Source organism: Pagrus pagrus (assembly GCF_965226575.1).
Source record: "Pagrus pagrus genome assembly, chromosome: 3".
Classification (NCBI taxonomy): Eukaryota; Metazoa; Chordata; class Actinopteri; order Spariformes; family Sparidae; genus Pagrus; species Pagrus pagrus.
In genome coordinates, this window is record NC_140187.1 from 2,875,078 (window position 1) to 2,896,892 (window position 21,815).

General features: G+C 38.2%; 3 protein-coding genes and 1 long non-coding RNA gene across 5 annotated transcripts in view; 1 reads left to right on the forward strand and 3 right to left on the reverse strand.

Annotated features, from left to right (window-relative positions):
* The window catches only part of LOC311255408, a 109,335-nt gene that overhangs the window by 30,132 nt on the left and 57,388 nt on the right, over window positions 1–21,815 (forward strand). The gene's annotated exons all lie outside the window — the stretch shown is intronic.
* On the reverse strand, window positions 4,031–8,060 carry LOC311255406 (odorant receptor 131-2-like). Its single transcript, XM_084349858.1, has 5 exons — window positions 7,988–8,060; window positions 6,695–6,934; window positions 6,091–6,229; window positions 5,362–5,787; window positions 4,031–4,430 (listed from the first exon to the last, which is right to left on the reverse strand). The coding sequence occupies exons 2-5, from the start codon at window positions 6,895–6,897 to the stop codon at window positions 4,173–4,175; spliced, it is 1,026 nt and encodes a 341-aa protein (XP_084205984.1). The 5' UTR covers window positions 6,898–6,934; window positions 7,988–8,060; the 3' UTR covers window positions 4,031–4,172.
* On the reverse strand, window positions 9,520–10,357 carry LOC311255042 (odorant receptor 131-2-like). The gene has a single exon (XM_084349172.1). It carries the CDS (start codon window positions 10,340–10,342, stop codon window positions 9,566–9,568), a length of 777 nt encoding a protein of 258 aa, XP_084205298.1. The 5' UTR covers window positions 10,343–10,357; the 3' UTR covers window positions 9,520–9,565.
* LOC311254801 (odorant receptor 131-2-like) lies at window positions 18,575–20,813 on the reverse strand (the record flags this gene model as incomplete). Its single annotated transcript, XM_084348800.1, has 2 exons — window positions 18,575–19,396; window positions 20,658–20,813. The coding sequence occupies 2 exons, from the start codon at window positions 20,811–20,813 to the stop codon at window positions 18,575–18,577; spliced, it is 978 nt and encodes a 325-aa protein (XP_084204926.1).

Below are 21,815 nucleotides of genomic sequence, written 5' to 3' on the forward strand. Positions count from 1 at the left end.
AAAATTCCTGCAGAAACTACGGTAGTAGCCGGCCCTCCCCAGAAAACGGCGCAATTCCCGCCGTGATCTTGGAACAGGAAAAGAGAGAATGGCCTCTACTTTTGAATGCACAGGCCTAACCTGACCCCGACCAACCACCTTGCCCAAGTAAGTGACCGTAGCCTGGCCAAACTCGCACTTAGCCAGATTCAAAGTCAAGTTAGCATCACGCAAACGCCCAAACACAGAAAAGAGCTGCTGAATGTGCTCATAATCAAGGCTCAGATCAGATGGCAAAGACGCATAGGCATCCTGAGCTTTACCTGTAAACACACACTGCAAAAGTAAAGGCCACACCTGCTTGGGCCACTGCAAGGTATTAGCGACACGTTCAAATAAGGTAAAGTATTTGTCAACATCTTTATCATTAAAAGGCGGAACAAAACGGATGCATTTATTGACGTCAAAGCCACCGGAGGAGGAGGAAGACGGAGATGAAGAGGACTGCCGCAGCTCCAGCTCTTTTAGGCGAACCTGCCTCTTTGTTTCCTCCTCCATCTTCCGTACCTCCATGTTATTATTCAACTCCTTCTCTTTCAAATCAAGACGGCGCATCTCAATCTCCAACTCCCTGAGACGGACCGCCTCACCCACATCTGAGTCTGCACCCGCACCCTTCACAGTCTCTTCACACAACAGGAGACCTCTCTCAGCCAATACAGGCAAGAGTTCAGCTTTAATAGACTGTTTCTTCATCTGCCTAGACACAGGGATTTCAAGGAAACTGGCCAGAGAAATTAAATGCTCTTTAGTGAATGAATGAAACTCTTCTAGTGTCGGGTGAGCGACAAATTCCTCGGCATTGAACGCCATAATGACGCGGAAAAAAAAAAACAACACACCGGCCAAACCGAAAAGGAAAAACGACAGCACCAGCAGAACACGGTGCACGAGTGCGCTGTTTGACAAACACACAGGTTGTAAACACATAGCAAACCAAAGCTACCATGAACGACAGTGCCAACACACACGTCACAACGACACAGCTTGCGCAACAATCACAACAACAAACAAGCCACGCACGTGTCAGTGACAACAAAGGCACACCACAAAGTCACCCCGGTAGGCTTGCACAACCCTACAAAACAAACACCGGCACTCATGGTTGGAGTCCGCAAAAGAGAAGACCCAACACGAAATGGACGAGCCCCCAAATATGTTACGGCCCTAACGTAAACAAAAGCAAAGACTCAAACACAACGAGGCCAGTAACATATAAAGGACGCCGACTCAGCACAGTCAATAACAAAAGAGGATTTATTTGATTAAAGCAAAAACGGCCGTAGCCGAACACAATAAACCCCGATAATTAAACAACCCAAAACAAAATAAAAGGGGCAGGAGTTCCTGGCCAAAATGAACAAAAGGAGAGAAGAGACCCCAGACCAGCCTGCCACGACCGTCGCATCCGGGGTTCCTCCGGACTAAACTGCCTAACCACAAGAACTAAGCTATAAAGGGAAAACAATAAGGACACGAAAACAGGACTACCAGGAACTCAAACCCAAATGAAAACTACAAAGCCTGGACACTCTAACAGGCCAGGGAAATGAAAGCAGACACAAATCAGGAAAAACCACAAAAGACTGCGCGACCAGCGCCCACCTCCCTCCTCCGGCACCACACCTGCAAATGAGAGAGAGAGAGAGAGAGAGCCGCCCCGCTGCTGCCTCCTTTTAACCTGCTCAGGTGATTGCCAGCACCTGAGCTCAGGCAGAGCAGGGCGGAGACAGAGGACACACACATACAGGTAGACTACTGCTACCTGGTCACACGTAACACAGGGCCTTGGCTTTAAGAGCCAAGTCCATTCCGTTGGGAGTCGGTATCTGTGGAAATGAAGTTGTGTGCGTCTTCGCAAAGTGACGCATTTGAAAGTACCGGAAAAAATCTGATTTATTAAGATTAAAGTTAGAAATTAATTGATTAAAACTTGCAAAAATACCATTGATGTATAAGTCGCCCAGACTACGAAGTCCCTTGTTTTCTAAGACAGAGAATCTTGGATCAGTCTTTGCTGGGATAAACAAATGATTGTTGCAAATCGGGGATGCCAAAGGGAGGGTGAGCCATCCAAAGTGGCGTCTTATTTGCGACCAAATTTTTAATGTTCCAATAACAACTGGGTTAGAAGAAAGACTAGACGGGGAAGACTGCAAGGTACTACATGCTACGGCGCGTAGCGACGAGGAGCAGGAGGCCGCTTCACTCTGGCACCAACTAGTTTGGGGGGACGTGTACCAAGATAGTATTTTATGCATGTTGGATGCCCAGTAATAACCAATTAGATTAGGTAGACCCAGTCCCCCAGCTGATCTATCTCTATAGAGAAGTGAGCGACTAGCTCTTGGTCGTTTGCCAGCCCAAATGAAAGATGAAATAATGTCGTTTATAACTGTAAAAAATGATTTGGGAAGAAAAATGGGCAAACATTGGAAAACGTAAAGATATCTTGGTAATACATTCATTTTTATAATTTGGATCCTACCGGCTAGGGACAACGGTAAGTAGTTCCATCTTTGTAGATCAGACTTGACTTTCGTTGTTAGTAGAGTAAGATTTTGCTCTCGTATTGTTCGTAAGGAACATGTAACTGCAATGCCAAGATATTTAAATCCTGTGCTGGCTTTTTTAAAAGGTATAGTCGATGGGGGTATGTCGGCGGCCAATTGGTTGATTGGGAAGTATTCGCTTTTGGAAATGTTAAGTTTATATCCAGATAAACGACCGAAGGAGTTTAATATTGTCAGAATGCGTGGAATATTTGATAAGGGATCACTAACATAGAGAAGCAGATCGTCTGCGTATAACGACACTTGATGTTTTATGCCCCATCTATTAATCCCTCCGAATCCCTCCACCAATTTTAAAGCTACTGAAAGTGGTTCAATCGCAAGCGCAAATAATAGTGGGGATAGCGGGCACCCCTGTCTTGTTCCCCGAAAAAGTGGGAACGGAGCGGAGCGTTGGTTGTTTGTGAGAATTATTAATAAATCTTTTTAAATGAAAAGTTTTTCGACTGTTGGGCAGACAAAACAAGACATTTGAAGATGTTGAAGCCCTGCGCTGTGATGGGCATCTTTCATTTATTATATTGACATTTAATTAAAAAAATAATCAATTAATTGAGAAAAAAAATTACAGATTCATCAATGATACAAAAAAATGGTATTTGCAGCCTGTACAGTTTGAAATTTAAATGTATCTTTGAATGAGAGATTTAAAAAAATAAATAAAAACGATAGCCATCATATCAATCTTTAACTTGTTTATTGTGTGTTTTGTCTCTTTTTTTGGCAAATAAATTACCCTGAAAATACGAGTGTAGGGAGGTGGAGAGAGAGTCTGTAACCATACCTGACGAAAAAGTGAAGGTAAGAACACAAGGTTTAAAAGCCTGCAACTCCCCTCCATTTAGTTAGAACTGAAGAAACCTCCTGAATGAGACGACAAACTGAAACAAGTCCAGTTGCCTATGATATAGCACTCAGAATTTATAAATGAGCAATTACTATCAACTGCTCAATAACTAGTGAAAAGGCAACCAGGTGAACTCATAAACAAGAGATGCACACGGCCAAAGGTTTTCTCTGGATTATTACAATATTGTCATATGTTTATTAACAACATGATATCAATATTTCATTTTTTAATATCACGGTTATTGTGAATATGGCGACATCTGTAATCTATTGGTTTTATCAAGTACCGCTTTATAAAAACTTGCAGGAAAGGGGAATGTATTGAAAACATGGTTGCTGCCTTTAGATACCTTCCATCATGATTACCCTGGCTTCTGTGTGTGGATTTATGGTATAACATTTTAGACTGGACCCAGGAAATGAGTGTGCAGTATGTAATGGGCCTTTAATGAAGGCTTAGCGGCAAGATTACAACATCACAGTTCACATCATGCTTTGTTTAAGGTGCTTTATAAACAGCTGAACAATATTTGACACATTAATCCATCCATCTGTGTGTCTTTCTTTTTTGATCTGACTGAAATTATTTAAATATCAGTATGGAAGTTTGCTGACTTTCTGTAAACGGTTATAAAAGTTTTATCCTGGGGGGGGGGACGGACTGTCAATAATTCCAACACTCAGTCAGTCAGAAGTCACACTGACTGACTGTCAGTTGGACGACAGGTTCACTTTCAGTAACACCGGTCGGACCCTGAAGATCCTTTGGCTCCGACAAGCCAGGTACCGTGTCCAGTACTTCCTGAACTGCTCGTCCCGAAAACCGTAGATGACAGGGCTCATGAAACGGGGGATGATGTAGACGACCAAAAAGAAGATGTAACGAATCTCCAGACTGAAGCGGGGGAAGAGGGAGATGAGAGCGGCCTGAAGGGAAGGAACCACGAAGGCAAGCATGCACAGCAGCAGCTGAAACAACAGGACAGAAAACATTTAGTGGTAGTGACGATGGAAATATACAATCCTTACAACAACCTTACCTTGCAAACAAATATTATTATTTAGAGATGCAACAATTAGTCGACCAAAAGAAATGTATTTTCCAACTATTGATTGGCATTGATAATCAGTGAATCGTTTAAGTCATTTTTTAAGCAAAGGTGTCAAACATTTGCAAGCTCCAGCTTCTGAAATGTGAGGATTTGCTGCTTTGCTGCTTCCCGAGTCTGGGTTTTGGATTGTTGGTTGGACAAAAGAAGAACTTGGAAGATGTCAGTTTGGGCTCTGGAAAATTATGATGTGAATTTTATGACATTTTATTGACAATAATCTGTAGATGAATCACTGAAGAAATAAATTGTTAGTTGCAGCCCTAGTTTCATTAAAACCAAATCACTGTATTTAGGCCTCAAATTATTGATTACTGCGCTATAAATCTACTTATCCTGAATTGTGTGCAGTTTAAGCCAATTTTTGTGCTATTCAAGTTGAAAAATTCCTTCTGGATCTAAAAGTGAAATACTCAATTATTCAGACAGAAATATCAATATCATTTTTCTTTAATGATTAATGATTTCTCTGTTTTTATGTTCTAGTTGAGATAAAATCAGGGTTTTGGACTAGTGTTCACGTTGATGACGAAGGTGTCACCAGTTGGACTGTCAAAGAAGATTTTATGTAAAAATAGCATAAACATGTTTTTGTTACACAAAACCCTGGTGGTGTTATTCTTGACCTATTTGAGGGATGAGCTTTATGTTGGAAACTGTCCATATTTTATATCTCAGTAGGCCTCAGTCAAGCTGGACATTTTGCCTTGATGCAATATAGCTGATCACTATTATTTAAGGCCATATCAACCAGCCGTAGCTGGAGATGATTTGTGTGTAGAAGCACCCACCTGCACCCCATGAAGCATGACGGTGTTCCTCGCTCTGTTCACAGAGGCCAGGCCCGTGGAAGCGGCTCGTGCTGTCAGCATGATCCTACAGTAGGTGTAGAGCAGCGTCAGAGCTACAAAGGACAGGTACACCCCGTCAAACACGCAGTTCTTGTAGTAGATGGAGCGGTGGCGGAAGAGAAGCGGGTGGTCGCAGAAAATGGTGGTGTGGAAGAAGCTTATGGGCTCGTTGACGATGGTGATGAGGAGGTCAGAGATGGGTGGGGTGGCGGTGAGGATGAGGATGACACAGATGAGGAGGAGGGTGCGAGGGACGGTGCACATCTGGCTGTAGTGTAAGGGAAAGCAGATGGAGATGTAGCGCTCCACTGCCATGCCAGCCAGGATGAGAGGGGTGGAGCGGGTGGTGAGGACTGCTGTCATGATCTGAGGGAAACACAAGGGTAGTTGTTGTGGTAGTTGGATGTGAAGAAGAGGAGGAGGAAAGATGAAGATCGAAGCTGTCACTCCTGAAACAACACTGTCTTTGTTTGTGAGAGCTCTTTATTTGTGTTTGATACGTTTTAGAAAGTTTAGAAAGATACTCAGAAACAGATTCATGTTCTTGTACAATGTTTAAAAGGTATGGACATGTTAGTTACTATTAGGGGTTAAATAGGTGGAACCGGGTGGACACGAGGTGGAACAAAGAGTAACCTGCACTTCTGTCTGTTGAGAGTAAGGACTTACCAGAAAGCAGCAGACCGAGGCGTGGATCCTCCTGAAGATGTAGCTGACCACATAGAGAGCTGTTACAAGGCTGAGCTGCAGAGCATCATTAATCACCATGTAGATAAACATGATGTACCGGGGGTTCTCATAGAAGAGACTATGTGTTGAAACATAAACAAGAGCCGAGAAGGACTGTGTCAGTAGTGAGTACAGTAAGTTAAAGTAGGGCTGCAACTCAGGTTTATTTAAATTATCAATTCATCTGTTTATAATTTTTTTAATCTAAGGGGAAAGTCATCAGTATCTTGTTACGTATGACCGACCAACAGTCGAAATCTAAAATAGTCATTTTACAGTAAGTAAAAAGTCATGCAACAAATCCTAACACTGGGGAAGGTGGAACTTCTGGGATCTTTGGTATTTTTGCTTGAAAAAGTACTTAACATGATCTAAATTGTTGCAGAACAATTTGATGTCGATCATTTTAAATAATTTGTAAATAAGGTGCTTTAACTTTATATCTTCAGTTGGAATCATGTTAAACATCACAAGATAAAACACACAACGCTGGAGTTATGCCTCCATCATAATCTGTGTTCAGGAGCTAGCAGTGTGTTTCTACCTGTGCCGCAGGAAGGTGTGCACCATGCTGCCATTGATGATGCTTAGGGCCAGCCATACCAGCATGGCCACTATGTTTTTGGTGAGAGCATTAGAGAAGCTGTCTTTAGGCACTGCCACAGCGCTCCCTGTCAGTGCAGAGCTGGTATTACTTGTCAGCAGGTCCAGAGGGCTGGAGGAGGTGGAGTTGAGCACCAGCAACATCTCCTCCTCGCAGTCTGAAGGAACACGGACATGAAATCTGTTTTACAGAAAAATACAAACAATTCTATTTATATAATGTTTTAGAGATGCATTGTACACCAGTTAATTGGATATTAAAAAACGATCAATAAGAAAAAGCAAATAGATTATATTCTTTGCAAGTGACACAAAGACATGCAGTATAAGGAACAAATGAGTACATAAAATGCGTTAAAGGCTGAAATTGATTATTTTCTTATGGAGAAATTACAATCAAACGGCACAGCTATATAGACATATTTTATATACATTAACACTTTGTCATGGCTCACTGAGTTCATGGCTCACTGATTTAATATGAGACTTTGAAAACCTGCAAGAAGATGAAATAAATATTTAGTAAGAGAGTGTAGATAATATATATATATATATATATATATATATATATATATATATATTTTAGTTTGGTGGTCATGCTCTGATACACACAAACAAAAAACACAGAGAATCTGGATGCTGAACTTTGCAATACTTATATTTAGAAAAATGATTCACTTTATATGTTTCTCAATATTTTCAAATCTTCTCAAAAACACACTGTGGGTGACAAAATGTGGGTGACAACATTTTTGACCAAATAACCCGATATCGCTATGGCCATCAAAAAATATGAACACAATGAGATTTCCTATCAATTATCATCAGTATTGTGGATATTATGACTATGTGGGTAAAGGCACATATACAGAAGAAGTGGAGCAATCTGGTGTATATATATATATATATATAACTTTATTCAGCAGCTCATAAATTTTCACGCTGTACTCTGTAATGCAAAATCAGAGAGGGTGTCACATTGAAATAAATATCTTGTTTCATTGTTTGTGCATCAGATTTACATCTTTTACACTTAAGTATCCATAATATCAACACAGTAAGAAAGCTTTAGTATAAAACATAAAACCAGTTCAAACTCAAAAGCTAAACAAAGAAGAAAGAAGCACATTGCCTTGTGATAATATAGATATAATCTGTAACCGAGAGCTTTGAAAACAAGTATTAACAAAGACAAAAAGTCCACAGATAATAAATTGACAGAGCCTCCTCTCACCTGCTGAGTCACTGACAGTGTCAGCAACCTTGTCATGAACAGCCTGTTGTCTCATATATAAGGATTTGTATGGATGCTAGTGTGTGTCTCTGTGTGTATATTGATCAAGTTGTTATGGGGATAGAATGAGGGTCATGATGTCACAGTCACATTATGAATCCCTGTAATGAGCATGAGGTGACTTAAGATTTGTAAGACATTGATTAACATAAACATGAAGAATATTTTTATTTGAGTTTAACAGAACTGTTTTTTAATTTCTCCATGAAGTTTATAAAATCTGACCTGTATTAAAGCTACTGTTGATCAGTAAGGTCCAGGGGGCTGATGGGAAATCTAAAGCAACTAATTCACAAGTACAAAAGAAACATCTTGGTTTTAGACATTTACATTTTTGTGTCTTCTGTCTAATTGTTTTGTAACTGACCAGAGTGTGTCACTTATTTCCTTGTGATTTGTATGCGAGTAAATTACATAATAATTTATTGATAATTTATTAATTTGCATTTAAAAATTCAGTGTGTATGATTTAGGAGACTCTATGGGATATAATATCTAAATTATACATTCATTAGTGTATATAATACCAAAAACTGAGAACTGTTGTGTTTTATATGCTTTAGATTGAGGCTTTTATATATTTATATATGTTTACTGTCATGTTTCTAAAGCAGCCCAGAAGAGACAAAACAAACATTCTACATTCTAGAGAGGCCCTTTAAATGTTTTGTGTTTTTAGCTGCCACCATCATGTAGTGTGAATAATGAGAAGGTGCTCAGTTGGTTGCAATTTGCCACTAAATGCTACACAGTGGACCTTTTTAAGAGTTTTATTAAACAAAGTAAAATTTCATTCATAGTCATGCAGTGAAGCTGTTACACAATGGTTTGTGCCACCTGGTGGTGTCGTCTTCTGTGTCAGACGGATCTGTCAGTGCTGCTTCCAGACCCACCTCTCCTGAGTAACATGATGGTTTGTGTATGATATCCTTGTCTTTCACACTGTGTATGTGTACATATTGCAGGCCTTGTATTGACAGCTAGTACTGCACAGAAACAACATTACAATTATAGCTAAAGATTAATTGGCATAAGTAACAGGAATTTGAAGTACAGAAATGCCAAACTCACCATGTGTCACAGATCATAATATGTCCAACAGAAAGCACTGACGAGTAGATTTTCAACTGATAAAATTTCAGTCAGTATGTATTCGTGTCACTGAAAACAATCTAAGAGATGATGATGTGTTGTATAAAGATTCCTCCTGTAATGTCTTTATCTTAAAGAATACTATGAGTTTAAATGTATGTCTTTTACAGACTCATTACATGAAATGAGATGATTTTATCTGACAGCACAGTTATCTTTTCCATATTTTTTATTTTGGCAAATGAACATACAAAATAGAGCAATGTTATTTTTACTGCCACTTACCACGTTGCCATTTTCATACATTTTATTCTGACTCTAGAAACGATTTTTCCGTTACCATAGTCTACAGTAGAATTAAAAACCAAAGGTTTGATTCATCAAACAGTGGATACATTTGTTCAAACCCTCTTATTATACAATCTGTTACATGCCATCTTTGTCACTCGGGGCCACTGTCTGCAGTTTGACCCTGCACCTGCTGCTCAGAAGATACATCTTGAGATACCTCCTGAACTTTTTGTCTCTGATGCCGTAGATTATTGGGCTCAGGAAGCGGGGCAGGATGTAGACGATCAGGTAGTTTGCATATCTGATTTCTAGGGTTCGGCCGGGGAAGATTAGACGCAGGACAATCTCGACACTAGGGGAGATGTAGGAGAGCATGCACATAGCCAGCTGGGCCCCGTGCAGCAGGATGGTGTTCCTGGCTCTCTGGGCTGACATCTTCTCTGTGGAGAGCGCCCTGGCTGCAAACAGGATCCTCAAGTAGGTGAAAACCAGAGTCAGAAACACACAGGAGAAGTAGATGATATCAAAGACTTGTCTTTTGTACGCCAGGATCGGGTCTTTGAACACATTCTGGCGCAAGCAGAACACCCGCTCGTGAAAGAAGCTCAGGGACTCTGTTGCCAGCGTCACAAATAGATCTGTGATATCTGGAGCCACACATATGAACCAAATCAACCCGATGACAATGTAAGTCCTTCTCACCGTGCAGATTTGGGAGTGGCGTAAAGGCTCACAAATGGCAATGTAGCGCTCTATGGCCATGCTAGCTAAGTTGACTGGGGTGTTTCTGGTGGTGAAGACGGCCACCAGGATGAAGAAGCAGCAGAAAGAGACGTTAATCTTGTAGAAGATGTAGCTGAGGACAAACAGTGTGATTGTGACGGTCAGCTGGATGGCATCATTGATCACCATGTGGATGAAGAGGATGTAACGAGGGTCTTCATAAAAAGCCTGGCGGAGGAAAATGAGTGAAAAATGTAGTGTTACATTTTGTTACAATAAAGAGAAGAGGAAAAAGAGAGCTGGGTCAGGTGATTGGTGGAGGAGAAGGGAGAAGGGAAAGGAAAAGGGACAGGTCATAAACCTTCATTTGCCTAATTGTGCAATTAAAAATTAAATGCAGTCAGTAGGGAACGAAAACACAGATAAAAGACAATGAATAAAAATCCTAAGAATACAAAAATGAATAGGAGCATTAACAAAATAAAACTAGTTAAAAGCTAGTTTTTTTTTTTAATTATTATTTAAATGGTACACTGATGTAGGCAGAATAGGTTGTAATGAAAACTTGATCAACTTGTCATGTTGATAAGAAATAAAAAGACAAAATGAAGCAAGTGTAATCAACAAATGTTTCATGAAACAAACAGCCAGGTGATGTCTTCGAAATAAGTACTTTGTCTGAGTAACAGTCCAAAGCCCGGAGATATTCAGTTATAAAAAAGCCTTTAGCTTAAAAATACCACAATTGATCATCAAAGGCCGATTAATTTTCTGTAAGTTGGTTAATTAAATTCTCTTCAGCTGTAAAGTGGAGTGAAACAGTGGTGGGGTCATGTGGAGATAGGAAGTGAGAGGACAAAGTCAGAGGTCGCTGGTTGTGTTTACGTGCACACAATATCAAATATATTTCTGCAACTCTTTTTATAGTGAAAGCAAAAGAGCACAAGATGATCTTATGTACTGCAGTGTGGCAGCAAATAAGGTTGTTAAGATACCAGAATTTTAAACTCTGAAACAATACTACTATAAAAAATACTACTATAAAGTAACCAATACTTGATTACTCTTTTGTTTCTACACAGTGTTTGTACACAGTGTTGGTACAGAACTGAACACATGACAACACATTTGTAATAATGTTAACATCTTGTGCTTTTTTAAAAAAATGGAACCTGTACTTTCAATACTCTATAATGTATAATAAATGGTGAGTATCATTTTAAATTTGATAACGTAAAAGTATCAAAGTATCTAAACATTTTTGACAATCTTAGCAGCAAGTAACAACCTCATGAAGCGGTAAACATAAGTTTGCAATATTCCATATTAAATCTTTATATATCTGCTGCCCTTTTAAACTGTACTGCTTTTATCTTTTATCACTATGTTTAAATAACTCCTGTTTAAGCACAGTGTGACTGAGAGGGCTGCAACTAAGAATTATTTTAATTTTTGATTAATCCGTTAATTATTTCCTCAGTTTCCTCGATTAGTTGTTTGATCTATAAAATACCAGAAAATGGTGAAAACTGATTAATTGACTATGAAAATTAGTTGTAATTTCATGACAACTAATCTATTAATTGTTACAACTTTTGAATAAGCTGAGTGACTTCAAGTGTATCTACTGAGCCAGCAGGCTGCCTATGTGTTATAGGTCTGCAACTAATCTACTTCAGATAGTGGCTCTAATGTTTTTGATTAGGAGATTTTTTTTTTTAGTCTGGAAAAGTGTCCAAAATAGTTTCAGATGCCTGTCACGTTTTCTCAGAATCCGTAATGACATCTTCAAATTCCTTTGTTCAACCAACAACAGGCCAAGGATTTATAAACTGAAAAGGTCAAAATTTTTACAAAGATACAAAACAGAAAAGCAGCAAATCCTCATTTTTGAGAAGCTAGAACAAGGATTTATAAATGACTGAAATTATCACTTACAGTACGTAAAACACTTGTTGATTCTATTAGTGGCTCTGAGTTTGTGTTTGTGTACCTGGTGTCTAAAAAAAGTTGCAACCAAGGTGCCATTGATGTAACTGAGGATGAGCCAGACCAGAACAACAATCAGGTTCTTTATAAATGCAGTGGTGTAGGTATCTCTGACGAGCAGGAGCTGATCCAACAACAGAGGGAGCCAGAGAGAGAGAAATAGAAATTACTTTCAAATACAATGAATAATTCATCTTCCATCACTGTTTCTATCGGCTGTGACCTTGTTTGAAATGTAGAAAAATCTATTGGGTATAATATTTGGTATATGTTATGTCCATTAAGAGGAATGTTAACATTCACTGTACTCTCACCACAAGGCCACAATGTGATTCTTGGGACCTTGAAAAGTATTTTGTCAAATGTTGATGAAAATTACACATCAACTCATACAGCTCGTGTTCATGGACAAACGTTTCTGTGATTGTGAGCTGAACGCATTTAATGTTAAAAATGAAAGATTGCCATTAAATTGCCATTAAAGATTGTAAACAGCAGGGTTTGATGATTATTATCATAATGTATAAAAAATATATCATTTTAAATGTGGTCACAAATAAGAAAAAAACAAAAAAATGTCCCTTTAGTCTTTAAGTATTTAAGGTCACATATGTGCATATGGTGAAATATGCGTATTGCTAAACAGAAAACTTACTGCAGCAGACTTTTGATAATTGTAATAAAAACATTCACTGCCAGATTGTGCGTTTGAAACTTGCAGGATAACGATAATTATTTTCAAAATGCGACAGTAAAAAGACAATTTCTTCACCAGACCTGAAAAGGAGATGTCATGTTGACTCCGGGACCCACTGATGAGCTCATCCTTCACTGAGACCTGAGAGAGAACATAACACAGAAAATACCAACTGACAAACCTACAAAGTAACGCACCAAAACTGCAACCTAATAATTTATTTATTTATTTATTTATTCAAGAAAGTCTACTTCACTTTGTCAGAATATTGTTAAATTGAATGTAGCATTTTTATGATGCATGCACAGTATTTTGACGAGGCATTTAAAAATTACTCCTTTTTTATTTTGGCCCTTTTTGTTGTTTAGAAAATCCAACAATTAAAAAAATGGATTTGGTTTCACCCTGAAATGCTGTTGATTTCATTTCATTACAAGCATAAGACCTGAAGCTGGTGACAGTTTGTGAATCTGACACGGAAGTTCACAATGTGTGGATACATTTCAAATCACACAAAGCAATCTGCCATTATTCCCCTTTCACCTTCGGCCTGATTTGTTTTCTCCCCCTCTACCTTATCAACCCATATATCATCCTAAAACATATAAGTGTAGATTATTTGTTTTAACAGAGACTGGTGTATAAAGGCTCTACATTTGTACATGATAGCACTATTTATCTCCAGCAGTCAAACTCATGACAGAACACAAGTCAATGAATCGCAAATGATCATTATGTTGTAATGTTATTGTAAACACAAATATAGCAGCCCTGGTGTACCTCGGGATAAACACAGGCTGTCAACATGCAAGATTCACTCAGATCACTATCAGGCTAAATAGTAAATGTACAATCCTCCAAATATGAGCATCTACTAATACAAAAAGTATTGTACTCTAACATAAAAATGTAAATACATGTTAGATTAGATTTAAATTGTAATCATTTAAGCTTTGATTTAAAAATGGAAATATTTAGATGAAATAACTAAAAATAGGCAAACAAACTCGTATTGTAATATTGCTTGACAAAGAGTTGAACGTTAAAGACTTAAGTCAGGAGCTACCTCACCACGATCTCCGTCCATTTCCACCTACCTGAGTCCAGGTCAGACACGCAGAAGGCTGACAGCTTGAAAGATGAGCCTTTATAAACACTTTCAAACAGGTCCTAATTGATTTTCTAGTCATCTTCATCCCCAGTGTTTATCAGAGAAGAGAAAAACAAAGATAATGATGATGACGCACATCTTTTGGTTGACAGTGAGGTCAAAGCATTGTTTTTGAGTTTTATAACCAGAAGCACCAGTGAGACGAGCATGTATGCCCTTTTGATGATTGATATATGATTTTGTTTTTTAAAATCATCATCGTATATCATGTGAAACACCAGAGCCCTGATGCCTGTTACTTGGATTCAGTGGGTTCACTTAAAAGAATTTTGAAAAAACTCAATGTTTTATGGGATAAAGTCTGAATCACAAGGAATCTAATAATGGACTGGGGTCGGGTGCTGTTCACATTTGAACCCATACCAGTTCCGATACCGGTACCTGGAATTCGATACCGGTACCCAACAGTAAATTTTTTCGGTACTTAAATCTCTCTGTAATAATAAAAACAGTAATTTCAGTTCTAACCAGTTAAATCATTCACTTCTTTTTTTGTCTCCTTTTTTTTCACTTAAATTTTATTGAGCATTTTGTAAACGTACAAAACCACATATAAACAGAATTACAATTAAGTTCCGTAAAAAAAAAGCTTCGAATAGAGCCAGTATGTAGTCCAGTAGTAGTAATAATCTCTTACGTGTATGTATATTTATGCCAGTAAGCAAAATTAAAGAACAGTAATATAACAGAGTGACATGTGAGCTTTCTCCCTTATTTGTAATGAACATTATGATCTGAATACAACCCTCTTAATTTGTGGTGTCATTCAGTTTTCTTTTATATTCAACCCACTTTTCCCACCTTGTCTCAAATTTCCCCTCCTGGAGCCTCAATATGTGTGTGAATCTTTCCATGTCAAATATTTCTTCTACTACCCCCAGCCATTGTTCCTTCATAGGTGCATCTGTTTTTTTTTTACCATGCTCTGGTTATAGTTTTTTTGCTGGCCACCAGCATTGTCTTGATCAGGTATCTGTCCCCACCCTGTGTGTTTGCTTGTGCCAGATTCCCCAGATATAACACAGAGCCAGTTTTAGGCATCTCATATCCTAGTATCTCCTTTAATACTCCCCATATTTCTTCCCAGTATTCTTTTATCTTTTGACGTTTCCAAAATATGTGCGTGTGGTTTGCCCCCATCGGTCCACATATTCTGTTCCTGGGTGAACCTTCCTTTCATCTTTGGGGTTATGAAATATCTAATAATATTCTTCCATCCAAACTCCCTCCATACCCTTGATCCAGTGGTTGAATGCTGTACCTTGCACACATTGTACTATTCTTCCTCTGTCAGCTCAATCCCAAGTTCCCTTTCTCACTTTTCTTTTAAGTACATTGTTGAATGAATCATTCACTTCTAAAGACAAGGTATCATGAGTCATATTTCCAGGAACAATGCACAGTCAGACTCTTAAAGTTTTATTTCAGTAGCATCTTCCTATACTGCATATAAATCTGGTATATAAAATACCTTTTTGAAGTAAATTGCTACATTTATTTGTTCCTGCTCATCAACCTAGTGCTATAAGAATAAATATAATAGAAAAATTAAAGATGTATATGTGCTTCCCTCTTCTGGCACACAACTTCTTCATCGTGTTGGTTGTATTTTAAACCGACTGGGAATTTTGAGTTTGTGTTTTGACCCCTTGAGCTTGCTGTTGTGGTTCAGTCTTGAAGCTAGAGCACCAGATTGAGTTAATTGTGTGAAGTCAGCCGTTATAATTTTGCTTCCAAAGCAGATGAAATACACATATGTGTGTGTGTGTGTGTGTGTGTGTGTATGTGTGTGTGTGTGTATATATATATATATATATATATATATATATATATATATACAGTACAGTACAGACCAAAAGTTTGGACACACCTTCTCATTCAATGAGTTTCCTTTCTTTTCATGACTATTGACATTGTAGATTCACACTGAAGGCATCAAAACTATGAATTAACACATGTGGAAAAATGTACTTAACAAAAAAGTGTGAAACAACTGAAAATACGCCTTATATTCTAGTTTCTTCAAAGTAGCCACCTTTTGCTCTGATTACTGCTTTGCACACACTCTGCATTCTCTTGATGAGCTTCAAGAGGTAGTCACCTGAAATGGTTTTCACTTCACAGGTGTGCCCTGTCAGGTTTAATTAGTGGGATTTCTTGCCTTATAAATGGGGTTGGGACCATCAGTTGTGTTGTGCAGAAGTCAGGTGGATACACAGCTGATAGTCCTACTGAATAGACTGTTAGAATTTGTATTATGGCAAGAAAAAAGCAGCTAAGTAAAGAAAAACGAGTGGCCATCATTACTTTAAGAAATGAAGGTCAGTCAGTCCGAAAAATTGGGAAAACTTTGAAAGTGTCCCCAAGTGCAGTCGCAAAAACCATCAACCGCTACAAAGAAACTGGCTCACATGAGGACCGCCCCAGGAAAGGAAGACCAAGAGTCACCTCTGCTGCGGAGGATAAGTTCATCCGAGTCACCAGCCTCAGAAATCGCAGGTTAACAGCAGCTCAGATTAGAGACCAGGTCAATGCCACACAGAGTTCTAGCAGCAGACACATCTCTAGAACAACTGTTAAGAGGAGACTGTGTGAATCAGGCCTTCATGGTAGAATAGCTGCTAGGAAACCACTGCTAAGGACAGGCAACAAGCAGAAGAGACTTGTTTGGGCTAAAGAACACAAGGAATGGACATTAGACCAGTGAAAATCTGTGCTTTGGTCTGATGAGTCCAAATTTGAGATCTTTGTTTCCAACCACCGTGTCTTTGTGCGACGCAGAAAAGGTGAACGGATGGACTCTACATGCCTGGTTCCCACCGTGAAGCATGGAGGAGGAGGTGTGATGGTGTGGGGGTGCTTTGCTGGTGACACTGTTGGGGATTTATTCAAAATTGAAGGCATACTGAACCAGCATGGCTACCACAGCATCTTGCAGCGGCATGCTATTCCATCCGGTTTGCGTTTAGTTGGACCATCATTTATTTTTCAACAGGACAATGACCCCAAACACACCTCCAGGCTGTGTAAGGGCTATTTGACCAAGAAGGAGAGTGATGGGGTGCTGCGCCAGATGACCTGGCCTCCACAATCACCGGACCTGAACCCAATCGAGATGGTTTGGGGTGAGCTGGACCGCAGAGTGAAGGCAAAAGGGCCAACAAGTGCTAAGCATCTCTGGGAACTCCTTCAAGACTGTTGGAAGACCATTTCAGGTGACTACCTCTTGAAGCTCATCAAGAGAATGCCAAGAGGCCCTCATTTGACCTCATGGGGAAGCAGACGTAAACAAAATGGAGATTAGTGTGGGGCAACAACTTGTAGTAACACACTGCAGTGAGAACAAAACTACAATTTTTACAATTGCTTGGCAGCACTATCAGCTGCTACGAGAGGCCTCTCTTATTCATTGTTGTGGTGCGGCTGGAAAAGTACAGATGGTATCATTCAGATTTTTAATCATAAATATCTAACATGTTTGATATTATCAGGGTGGCCTGATGAGTCTGTCAGCAGTTCAGGAGGCTTCAGACTGGATCTGTAAACCCCTTGACTTTTCTGTCATCGGTCGGGTTTTAAAAGTAGGAGTAAAACATTCTGATATCGTTATCATCCCATATACAGACATTGTTTGCATGGATTCCTTAAATGTGGTTATCAAACACAGAAATATGTAATGGAAGCAGGATAATTTACAGTTAAACAATAAACTTTGTTTCAGTGCACCAATGTCATTTTTAGACAATAGTTTACTTCACTGGGAATTTAATAATTATTAATAACCCCAAACATCTTTTTCAACAATACATTCTCCCAAAAAAGTTTAGTATTAGCTCATATCGGACAACATATATGCTGATCTCTGTGATAGGCTTATATTGGCCGATGATATTAAGCAAATTATGTATCGGTAGGGCTAACAAGGCTATAACATGACAACAAGGTCCGACTTTTCTTGGCCTGAAGCAGAGAACAGCAGAATGAGTAAACATTAATTACATCAAAACTTTATTTAGAAATACTCACTTTTTTTTTGTTTACATCAGGCCTTAAAAAATAATGTAAAAAAAATCACAGATTGTACAGGTGATCAATACTGCAGAAAATAAGGATTGAAAGCCTTTCTAATATTCAGAATCAATATGTATGAATGTATTGTATGTATTGATAAATATGTGCATATATAAATATGTGCATATATAAATATGTGCATATATATATATATATATATATATATATGTGTGTATATATATATGTGTGTATATATATATGTGTGTGTGTCTGTGTTTATTAATTTTTTGTAGCAGTAGTTTTTGTCCTGATGGTTTTAAAACATAAAATATTTTATACAAAATGTACCGCACATCTTGGCTTTTTTTGACTAAACCATTTTTTAGAAGAAACCTTAAGAATGAGAAAATATTTGATCTAGCTAGCTGATATTTATTGGAATTTATTTGTACTTTAAATATTATTGCTACCTCAAAATAAAAGACAACAAAGAACAGGTAGATACATAATACACATGTAGTGTTTGCCAGAATGTGATTGGAAACTGAGGAACTCAGTGCAGTTTCATAGTAGGCCTCATGTGTGACATGGTGACACTTTCTGGGTGGTTGCTTATGCTCCACTTACAAAGCAGGTACCTTCCTACATGTCTCCTGAAGGTGTTGTCTCGCAGTCCGTACACAATTGGACTAACAAGCCGTGGCAGGATCTGGACAATGACATAGCATGCGAAGCGTACAGCCAGTTTCTGATTTGGCAATATGTAGAGCAGACCTTGTTCAAACATGGGTTTCACGTAAGTGAGCATACATAACATGATCTGGAAACCGTGGAGGAGAATAGTGTTTCTGGCTTTTGTAGTGTTGACAGCCGCTCCCTTGGCAGCAAACAGAATCCTGAAGTAAGTGTAGAAGAGTGTCAGCCAGACCAGGGAAAAACAAACATAGTGTGAGGCATCCCTTTTCCTCAGACTGTAAGTGCTTCTAAACACGTAATCTCTGGCACAAAACAATCTAGAGTGAAAAAACTGCAGCGGCTCTGTCGCCAGAAGGATGAAGAGATCTGGGAGGATAGAGAGCACACTCGCAGCCCAGATCAAACCAATCAGGATGTAGGTTTTCTTGACCGTACAGATCTGTCCATGACGGAGGGGGATGCAGATGGCGATGTAACACTCAACTGCCATGCCAGCCAGGTTGAATGGGGTATTGAGAGTGCTGGTAATGGTAATGATCAGCAGGATGAGGCAGAGGGATACATTGATTTTGTACAGGGCGTAGCTGATGATGTGGAGGAGAGTTGTCAGGAGCAGCTGCATCATGTCATTTATCACCAGGTGGACAAACAGAATGTAACGAGGGTTTGAATAAAAGATCTGAAGAAGATAAAATTAGTGTTAGTAGAGTAGTATTAAAATTGTAGATGTAGATGATTGTGTTTTGCTGCTTTCATTTTTACACTTTGTTACAGCAAAAGAGCAATAAAGGAAACACTGGACTATGCATTCAGCTGTAACTGACTCAAAACAAGTCAACAGACCTGAGATATTATAAAATATTTAATTACTTCCAAATCAAATAATTTACCCCAAATAAAGAACTTAAATGAAAACTACCCTTTCAGATGTTTTCTTGAAATAATAGTACCTGTTAAATCTGCTCACGTCTAGCTCATATGATAAGTAAGAAACTCACAGATTTAAAGACATGTTGCGAATTTGACTGAAATATGCATGAAAAAGCATAAAATCATTAAAAGCAGGGACCCAAATCAGATTCATATTATATTGGTACAGTGGTATATACGTAACTTAATACATTTAATACACACTTTATTTATTTATTTATTTATATATACATTTTAGGTACTTGTTTTTTAACACTAGTATTTATATTTTCTGCGACTTTATACTTTTGCCTCACTACATTTTGGAGGCCTGTGTTATCCTTCTTACTGCACTACATTTATTTGACAACACTAGTTACCAGATTCAGGTCATGAATACAAAATGTAATCATCTAAAAAATAATGATTTATTAGTTTGGATTAAGATACCCAACAGTAAATAAAAGGTAAAACTAACCCCACCTTTACCAGCTGCAGCATCAGCTTACACATTAATGCATCATTAATTATTAACCAGTAATATAATATATGTAAATCTGAAATGAGCCTTTCTGCATAACAAATTTGTTTTCTTTTAGTACTTGATGTTGTGTTTTCACTTGTTATACGACTTTAACTTAAAAGATATTAATAATTTTTCCACCTTAATTATCTAATGATACCAATACATGTGGTTTAGCCTCAGTTATTTTTCTGTTTTTTGCCAATCATTTGCTTCAGGTTGAAAAAATGATGTTTCTATTACATCCTGCTCTTATCATAAACATTTACATTTATAATTTACTCCTGTCTATTTTATATAATCTCTTTTTATGGATTTGTTTAAGCTGTGACAACAATGTACACGAATAGAAAAAGAAGAAGTTTAAAGTGTGTTTAGAGCTGAGAGCTAAAGAGGAAGATTTGAGGACAAAGGAAAAGAGATTTAGGCATATTTCAACTCCCCTCTTCTGCTGATCCTAATTCCCTTTTTGTGCTTGCACACATATACTGTTAAAAAAAAATCACACCTGGTGCTCTCTGAATGTGCGGACCAGAGTACCATTGATGTAGTTGATGGAGATGCAGAGGGCTGTGACGATCACATTCTTGGTCACAGCTGTGATGAACGTGTCTCGCTGATTGCCAGTTACAGTTGAGGTTCCATTGACAAATGAAAAATTCATGTCTAAAATGGCTGTCTGAAATAAGCACAGATCATTTTCTAGATTATACTGTCATCCAAAGTGTTACAGTAAGTGTTTAAATAGAATATATGAATGTAAAAGATTTTAAAAAATGAAAACTATCTCACGAATGTGCCATGGAATTAATTGTTCTGTCTAAATGTAATATTTCTTTAAAACATAATTCACATTTGTCTTTGTGTTTGAGTATGTTTTAGCTGCGTCCCAAGCTCTGCAACTAATTCTGAATCTTCATAAGATATTTCAGAGCATATGGTACAGCTCGACCCAGTGTTGGCTTTGTCTGAGGTGATAATTGAGCATAATCCCAAGATCTACTTTTGTCCCAGAATACTACAGAAAATACTCACTACACTCACTCTATTTGTACCCAGAGTGACAGAAACAAAAATTCAGCAATATGTAAATCACAGAAACAAAACGATGATAGATAAAAGAAATTATGTACAGTAATATAGACAATGATAAACACTAACAGTAATCTGCAGTTCATACAGTATCAGTTCAATGCAATAAAAGCAGTAAGCATGACTGTACTTACCCAGCAGCACGTCACATAAGACCAGTCGGTTGTGGTTGTAGTGGAGTTTTATATGATGACTGAAGACATTTGGGATTATGTTGGCATATATGGTGTGTGTGTGCATGCTGTTGAGTATGTTTTTTAAGGAATAGTTTCAGATTTTTGGATATACAGTTATTAACTTTATTTTAATGTTTGTCACATTAGTGGAATTTCTAACTTCGATATAATACCTGGACAAATAATATTTGACACCATCTTTCATACCACAGAGAAAAATTGACAGAAAATTTTAGAATTTTAAACTATAGATATAACTTGGTCTGTGGACTTTGTGTTAAGAACAACACAATCTAAGACTTGACTTTCAGCATCTGTCTAACGGCAATGAAAAAGCACCCAAAAAAATAGCATACACCTTAAAACAGACACTGATGTGGACTGACTGTAGGAAACAG

What these genes read in the sequence shown, in the direction of transcription:
- LOC311255406 (XM_084349858.1), bottom strand. Translation starts at nt 6,897, where the DNA reads ATGTTGCTGGTGCTCAACTCCACCTCCTCCAGCCCTCTGGACCTGCTG. An exon ending in CACACCTTCCTGCGGCACAG is followed by an intron (nt 6,230 to 6,694) that starts GTAGAAACACAC and finishes TTCAACACATAG; the next exon opens with TCTCTTCTATGAGAACCCCC. An exon ending in CCTCGGTCTGCTGCTTTCTG is followed by an intron (nt 5,788 to 6,090) that starts GTAAGTCCTTAC and finishes TGTTTCCCTCAG; the next exon opens with ATCATGACAGCAGTCCTCAC.
- LOC311255042 (XM_084349172.1), bottom strand. Translation starts at nt 10,342, where the DNA reads ATGGTGATCAATGATGCCATCCAGCTGACCGTCACAATCACACTGTTT.